The sequence below is a fragment of the Lagenorhynchus albirostris genome, chromosome 16 (assembly GCF_949774975.1).
Source record: "Lagenorhynchus albirostris chromosome 16, mLagAlb1.1, whole genome shotgun sequence".
In the NCBI taxonomy this organism is placed as follows: domain Eukaryota; kingdom Metazoa; phylum Chordata; class Mammalia; order Artiodactyla; family Delphinidae; genus Lagenorhynchus; species Lagenorhynchus albirostris.
Window position 1 is genome coordinate 38872010 of NC_083110.1, and position 8787 is coordinate 38880796.

General features: G+C 40.6%; 1 protein-coding gene across 2 annotated transcripts in view; it reads right to left on the minus strand.

Annotated features, from left to right (window-relative positions):
• PARG (poly(ADP-ribose) glycohydrolase) overlaps positions 1 to 8783 on the minus strand; it is a 113514-nt gene extending 104731 nt beyond the window's left edge. For both annotated transcript variants that reach the window (XM_060126750.1, XM_060126749.1), the window contains exons 1-3: positions 8315 to 8783; positions 2264 to 2330; positions 667 to 1647 (exon numbers count right to left, since the gene is read on the minus strand). In XM_060126750.1, coding sequence (XP_059982733.1) covers positions 667 to 1647; positions 2264 to 2330; positions 8315 to 8534 — 1268 coding nt within the window. In that variant the 5' untranslated portion in view covers positions 8535 to 8783. The remainder of the gene's footprint in view (positions 1 to 666; positions 1648 to 2263; positions 2331 to 8314) is intronic.
• Positions 8784 to 8787: the final 4 nt, after the last annotated feature.

An 8787-nucleotide genomic window follows, 5' to 3' on the forward strand; every position in this document is an offset into this window, starting at 1 on the left:
AAACACACGTAAACCACCTTCTGAAAAAAGGGAACGTGTAAAAATATATACACTGCCAAATGAGTCATGATTCACAGTATCAACTACTTCTCAGGACTCTAGACAGTAATTTGCAATGAAGTGAACTTACTATGGCACGCTTGCCATAAAGATCACAAGAATTACAGAGTAGGCTTTAAGATATCATATGGGATAATTGCATAAATAAAATTTTTACATTTACATTTTTTTTGTAATCAGACCGGGATTTAAATCCCAGCTTTACTACCCACAAGTTACATAATTTCAGTGAATTCTCTAACCCAAATCTCAATTTTCTCATTTGTGAAGTGAGTACAATAACACCTGCCTGCCTGTTACAGCATTAGAGAAGGTGCATGTACAATGACCTAAGAAAACAGCAGTTACTATCATATTTATGTTCTAATAATTCCCATAAATCTCAGAAGGAAGTTCATAAAACTAAAGTCTGATTATTTATTTACTTCTTGTTTTCTGTTTCTGGGACTTTTAGAATTTAACATTTTGAACCTAGGTTTAAATTTAGCATAAATAGTTAACAAGAAAGACAATTATTTCTTTGCTTCAGTGTAAACCATAACTTTGTTAAACCCCCTTTGTTAAACATGTTACACTACTGAAGATACTCTTGATGGCAAAAATTACCTTTTGTCCTCTGCTTTCGGCATTCTCATGAAATGATCTGTGATTTTAGAATCCTTTTTCCCATGTTGCTTAGAATTTCTGCCCTCTACATTCAGGCTAGAAGTACTTCCAGGTAGTTTGACATTTAAATCATTCATTCCAGCGCGACTCTCTCCTTCAAATTGGAAATGTAATCGAATCTCACCTCCCTTAGCAGAGGACCGTTTCCTCAATTCAGTGTCAGCTTCTCTTACTTGGAACCTTGAAGGTTTATTTGCTGTTTGGGCGGAACTATCTTCCTGTTCATCAAAACCTGGACTTGTCTCTTCATCTGCTTCTGAGTCCTGACAACTATTTTTGGAATTATCTACATCCATTGGTGACTCGGGTTCACTTTCTTTCTCAAATGCAGGAGAATTTCCTAGGCTACTTTCTTGTCTACTCAATTTGTTGGCATTTTTCAGTCCAGTACCAACATCCTCAGAGCCGATATCTGACAAGGGGCTCTCTGGCACCACGTCTGTCTCTTCCTGCTGACACCCTGCACAGTCTTCGGCGGGATGGCAAGTCTTGCTGCACTTCTGGTGGCTTCTGGCTTCTACACCCTGTTCATCTTCTGTTGTCTGTTTTGCATTTGCAAGCTTTATAGGTGTCAAAAATTGTTGATTATCTCTACTCTCCTCACTATTTGTGTCGCTGTGATCATCATTTTGGGGTGACTGATCAATGTTAGCATTACTGAACTGCTCTGGTACCAGAGTTACTATTGGAGGTTCACTTTCCAAAAGTCGCTCTGAATGTTTCCCTTCCTTTTGCCACTTACAGATAGCTGCAGTCTGATGCTGGTTCAAATACTGTGTACGTTTTTCAACTGGTGATTTATCAAAACCTAGCTGAGAAACGTTTTCTAATTTTTCCATGTTATGTTGATAAAAGTTATCTTTCTGTACAGAACTCATCGTGGATTCTTCTCTTGTATTGTTGTTTTCTTTACTATGCAAACTACAAAAGAATAGAAAGAATGATACAACAGAACTTATGATACAACAGAAAGAATTTATGACGCAAAAAAATCACTTACCTGAACACACTACTACAATGTCACAGCATTAATTAAACTACTTGTGATTACCTGAGCATACAGCATGCTCTTTCATGGGTCCATGTCTTTGCACATATGCCTATAATGCCCTTTCCCCAACTGTGTGCCTGGCAAACACCTGCCACAGTGCAGTATTAAACTTCACTCACCTCCTGTGCAGTCTTTCCTGTAAAAGTAAAGCTGATCGTCTGTTTTATATGCTAACCACCACTGTACCTTGTTTAAATCTTTACTGTTGCATTGATCACACCACGTAATCATCACGTATTTTGGTGTCTGTCAGCATCACTACACTATTAAGTATCTTAAAGACAGAGACTATTCCTCTTTCATCTCTGTATCTCAAGTATATTGGACCATCCCTGGCACATAGGAGACTCTAAAAAATTATTATTTATTAAATGAAATGTAGATAAAGAAAAATGAGAAAGTAAAAAGAAGAGAAAACAGCATGAAGCACAATAAAACATCCATATATCATGTTATTCATTTCTCTATATAGGCATGGCTCTTTACCTTTCTGATTCAGCTGTCTTGAGTCCTTTTGTGTCCATCCAACTGGTAATAGTCTTCTGTTTGAAAACTGTAAAAAAAAAAAATTAATGTATGTGCATGCATACCTTCAAAGAGAAAATACCTATAGCAGCATATATGCATGTAAGGCATTATGACAGGTTCTGTGGATTAAACAACGATTAATCACTCCTTCCCCACTCAGGCAATGGGAGATAATACATTTGGCATAGAAGAGAAAGTGACCAGACCCTAAAAGAATTGGTATGGCCTAATGGATGAGAGTACATGCTCTGAAATCAGATTACCTAGATCCAAATCCTGGCTCTCCTACTGGATTCCTGTATGACTTTGTGAAGAGCCATTTCTCTGTGTCTCTGATTCCTTATTAGTAAACATGCAAATTAATAGTATCTCTCCTGGGGTTATTGTGAGGTTTAAATTAAATAATAACCATTGCAAAGTGTTTAGGGCACTATCTGATATATGTTCAGTAATATTAGTTCTTAATTATCATTAGTATCAAAAGAGATGCTGAGGGAGTTCCCTGGTGGTCTAGTGATTAGGATTCGGTGTTTTCACTGCCATGGCCCAGGTTTAATCCCTGGTCGGGGAACTGAGACCCTGCAAGCTGTGCGGCACGGCCAAAATAATAATAATAATAAATTTAAAAATAAAATAAATTAAAAAGATCCTGATAAGAAATTAAGATATTTCTGAGGAAAAGACTACTTTAGGGAACTGAAGTAAATGGGATCATCTGATAAGTAGTGCTTGAATTGTGTCTTGAAGAATAAACATGTCATCACATAAAGGGAAAATCAGAAGCAACGGAACCAACGGCAGAAAAATATAAAGAAAGCAACAGAAAATATGGCTGAAAAGTCAGCTAGGACCATACCATAGAGATCCCCGAATAATCCACAAAGAGAGGTACAAAAAAGTGTCAAAAGTCACACTCAGAGTTAATGCCAGAGTTCAAATCTAGGAGGCTCCAAGTCAGGCAGGATACATAGCCTGGAGGGCAGATGTGAAGGGGCAAGAAAGGAACAGCCTGTCAGTAGAAGCGAGTGAGGAAGGTATTGGTCTAGGTCAGTGGTTCCCAAACCATCTGAATCATCAGGAGGCTGACAACAAATGGATCCAAGGGCCACACCTAGACCTTCTGAATCAAAATCTATATGTGATGATGGAGGTATGAGGGAAGCTGGAATCTGTATTTTTTTTTCAAAAAATGATTTTGATGATCAGCAAGGTTGAAGAACTACTGGTCAAGATCTAAAAATAGCCCTTGTAAGGACACAATAAAAAGTTGAGAAGTGAGAGTCATTACAGACTTCACAATGATAGGAGAAGTTAAAGGTGACACTAAGCTTTAATGCTTGAGACTTGAAAGATGATGACAACATTAAACAGAAATGCAGAATATAAAAGAACTGGATTTAGGGGAAAAATATGATTGGGTCAATACTGAACACACTAAATTTGAAATGCCAGAAAGATAACTAGACAGAAATGACCAGCAGACAGTAGCAAAAGTAGAATTGATGGTTCAGTAAGGGACATGTAACATAAATAAATTCAAGCCACAATTTATATAAACATTAGAAATTTAAGCATACTTTCAAAATTTAATGTACTGCATATGGATTACATGTATATAATATTTTAGTATAAGAAAATCTTGAACATTCTCAACCACTGTCTAAATTGCAATGTAAGAATCTAGGTACCTTAGGTCATAAACTCCTCTTATTTACCTATGTCCCCTCAAACACCATAACATGAGATACCATCCCAAATATATGAAAATCAACAATTTATTTACCACTGCATTTGAGTGCCATATAATTTATACTTTCCACAAAATCTTTTATTAGCATTTTTAGAATCATTTCTTTCACAAAAAAATATATATACATTTGATATTTCTTGTTAAACACCACTACTTTCGTGACTTTATTAAGTTACTACTTCTGCAGCAAATCAGGCTTCAGAGAAAAAATTAGATTCAGTCACAAGGGAGTAAGACGATGATCCACTTCGTTCTGAGACTTTTTCTACAGTTCCATCTTCTCTATTTAATTTCCTTATATTAAACACAGCAAGTATAGAAAATCCTCAAAGTACAAATCAGCAATGAGCCAAAAAATTCATTTTTGGGGTCAGTGTAGAATTTAAAATACCTTTTTCCATAAATGTAAAGATTCAATGGTATGCAATGGCTAGGTTCCTATAACACACACGAAGCATGGCACTATGATGACAAGTCTACAGAACCTAAAGAGTGCATGCATCATTTCCTAAAAAACTAGGAAGAGTGTTCCAGTGCAGTTGAAGGAGAGGTCTCCCTCCTGCAGCTCTGATGCTGAGAATGTGTTCTCTCTCTAGCTTCAGGCTTCCTATCATAATCCTGAAGCCTGAGAACAGGGTGAAGGAGGAGAAGCAAGAGGTGAGGAACTGACATTTCCTGCTAATAAAATGGTCTTCAGTCCTTCTGATGGCCCCAGAGAAAGGACAGCCTACTTCTCTTTCCAATACCACTACTTCTGGCTTCAAAAGGTTTCTTTCACAACACATCACAGGACTGTATCAGTTGTACCCCTCTTAATCCTGAAGTAAGCATAAAATGATGTGTCCTGGGTTCTGGGGAATTTCTTTTAACTAGAAGTAATCACAGCAAACAAAAAGGGAGGCAATAGAAGGTGATGAAATATCAATAGATACGAGATCTGGAGTCAAACAAAATCCTGGGCTGAGCTCTTTGCTCAGTCACTTACTAGCATGTACTTCCATTTCTTTAAGCCTTTATTTCTTCACCTGCAAAATGGGGTTAACAATACCTATTTCCAAGGCTTATGTGGATCAATGAGAGAAAATATTGTGGCAGTCTCACAAAGCAGAAACTCAACAAATGTATTCTCTACCAACATTTCACCCAATCTCATTTTTCACTGAGATCAGTAGTTCTCCAACTTTACTCTGACTTCACACCATTTACATAATCTCATAAGTAACCTCACTCAGTAACCAGCAAATTTCAATTAGCAAATCATTCAATTAGGTGCTAGAGATACCGGCAAAAGGCACAAAATGCAGTAAAATTCACCTGCATTTAAAGGAACACCCAGACCTTCACAAAAAGCCTCTTTCCTCCAGCAGCAGCAAGATAAGGCATGGGAAGGAAGGGTGTGGTGAGACCTAAGAGCAATGGACAGTGGGAAAGTTTTGAGGTGAGGAAAGAGGTTTGAAGGTGCTTTTGACAGCACTGAGGCTGAAAGAATGATAAGGGGGATGGGGGACAAGGCAGCTCTAGCCTCCCACCCACCCACCACTGACCTACACTCGGATCATCCCTGGAGCGAGGAGAGAAACTCTAGGTAGTTATAACAGGCAGAAAAGGGGAGCTCCTACAGTAACACAACTGGATAAACCATTCCCCATCAGAGTGTGAATAGCATGCTGAGTTCTGCCTATATGCAGATTTGCAGATTTCAATCAGTATAAGAAATATGCCCAGGAAGATAAATAACACAAAATTTAAAGATACTGAATATCCATTTCCCTATCTCACTTCTCCTAGGATAACTATACACATACATTTTAAATATCAAGTTCCTAAAAGAATTCCAAAATCTCAAACAATAGATTTTGACACAAGTTTAGATTTTGAACATTTTGTTAATTGGTGTCCTGTGCCAGGTATACAGAAAACATTTACACACATGCACAAGTACAGCCCAAGTATTAATTCACTCCCTCTTCTGCGGAAAATCAGGAGATCCAATTAGTGAGGACTGACAGCACCCCCAACTCATTCCTTCTCCTTTACATGCAGATAAAGTTAATAGGACCACAAATTAGCCTGTCACAGAAGTCAGATACAGTACTTGGAGGTCACCCTTAGTTCCCCTCCCCTCCACTCTCCTTCAACAAGTTCTCTGAAATCTACATCCTAAATCTTAAACCCATCCCTTCCTCCCCATCTTCAAAATAGCACCAATATTAAAAGAACAGTTACATCACTCACTGGGCAACTGCATTTGTTTCCTGCAACTGGTCTCCTTGTCTACAGTCTTGACTTTTTCTAACCCAGCATTTCACAAACTACAAATGACCAACATTTTTTAATGAAATAATACAGACAACATGATAATGCAGCACACATAGTAAAGTATTATTTCATGAAACATTTGTTATAAATATGACCTAGTTACCGAGAGAGAGAGAGAGAGAGAGAGAGAGAGAGAGAGAGAGAGAGAGAGAGACTGCTTACTCTGTGTACCAGGTGAAATTTATACTGTGGGTTGCAGTCAGAAAGGTCCAAAGATCACTGCCTACGCCATCTTTTCTAAAATATTAACCAAATGATATCCCTTTTCTTACAAGCTTTTTAGTGGCTCCCCGTTAACCACAGATCAAGTCCAAACTCCTTGAAATGGCACTTGAGTTTGTCCATAAATAAGACCCAGCCTCAGCTGAGTCTTGTCATTCTGGTCTCCTGTCAAGCCACCTTTTGTACATGCTGCTCCCTCTGCCTATGTAATTTTTTCTTTCCTTGGTTTATACAGCAAATCCTGCTCATCCTTCAATACTAAGTTCAAGGTCTGCTCCTCATTGCCTCCAAGTCCCGAGAGAACTTAGTGTACACCATTCATCAGAGGACTTCTTAACCTGTGCCCGTTCTCTTATACTGCTGACCAACACATCCTTTTTGAAATGCTCCCGTCCTTGCATGACACAACAAAAGCAGGCTTTCCTCCTACTTCTCTGGCTGCTTCCCTTCAGTCTACTCTTACACGGTGGTGTCTGTCCTAGGTCGCCTTTATTTTCACTACATGCTTTATACTATCTAATCTACTACCATCATATCAATTATGGTGTATGTGACAATAACTCCCAAACCTGTATTTCCAGCACAGATATATTTCTTATGAGGTACAAACCCACATAACCCATTCCCTCCTAAATCCATCCACTTTTCCCCTCTCCTACCTACTGCCTGCAACCAACTATTAACCATCATTATCTCCCATCTAGACTAACTCCTTAACTATCTTGGGCCTGCACTTCTGCTCCCTTTCAATCTATTCTTCATTTTCCACACACCAGCCACAAGGACCTTTAAAATATATATTTTTAAATAAATATACATATATTTAAAAATATATATCCAATCAAGTCACTCCCCTACTGAAACCCTTTAATAGTTTCACATTGCCCTTAGAAATAAAGTTCAAAACCCTTAGCATTGCCCAGTATGATCTGATCTTTGCCTACCTCTCTGCAACCTCATCTCTCACTACGCTCCCCTGCTGACAATATGAATCAGCTGCACTTTGAGATCACTTCATTAACTTCTCTTCATCTAGCTAACTCATCACTCTTCAGTCCTCGGAATAAGGTTCTTATCTTCTGGCTGGAAGATTATCTTTGAGCCCACAAACTGGATTAGGTACACCTGACTTCTACCATAACGCTCTGTTCCTTCAAGAATTGGAACACCCATTACCCTTTATTATGTTAACTTCCCTAATTGTCTATCTCTCGTGACAGATTTTAGGGTCTGAAGACAGAGACCAAGTTACTTTTGTTCAACACTGTACACCAGGAACAAGCATAATGCAAGCTAAGAATAATAGCTCTGCACCCAGGGACTTAGAATGTAAATTGAGATAAGCTGTGATTTTCTTTGCAGCTTTCTTTCCATCTAGAGGCTGAAGCGTCACATACACAATTAAACCTCCTTAACGACTAAGGCAATTTCTCAGTCAAACCCGAAGAAAGCAAACAAGTGGAGTATCCTACCGCTTCCCTCCCTGTGAGTGACTACTCATCAGGGTTTCTCACACCACCAATCGCCACGGGAAAAATCCTGCCCCATTCTCCAACTAGTAGCCTTGGTGGCTCAGCAAGGGGACCTCAGAGTTCAGAGCGGTGCACACAAGACCAGAAAAGGGGCGGGGGGGGCGGTGCTGGAGTCCCTGGCTCCTCAGAGACCAAGAAGAGGTTTGGGCCGAGGCGAAGGACAAAGAGCTTTATTTCCCCACGTACCAAGCGAGGTGGCGCTGCCTCTGTGCGATCCCGCCCGCCCCGGGACGCAGCCTGACGAGGACGGCGGGACCCTGAACTGCACCGGAGCGTCCTTGGGATCGAGGACGCGCCTCTGCCTGCCGGGGAAGCTCCGGGCGTCCGAGGCGGCCGGCGGAGAAGTTGCAGCGGCGCCCCAGCGGGGTCGCTTGGTGCAGGGCTCACAGCCGGGGCCCGCACTCATGCTGGGACCCGCAGCACACAGTCCCCGGGCTAGCCCGGGCGGAGAGCCTCATTCACTAACCCTGGGAGGGACGGACTGCGCCTCCTTCTCGGCGCCTCCCGACACCATGCCCTCTCTGCCTCTGCCTGCTTCTGCAGCTGCTGCTCTGCCGGCCTCCCGAGCCAGACCCTATCCAGTCGCCTGCCTTCCCTCTTCCACAGGCACCCCACCTTCCTCAAGATGCGCCGCTTTGATTCTAGCTTCGTTCACTTTC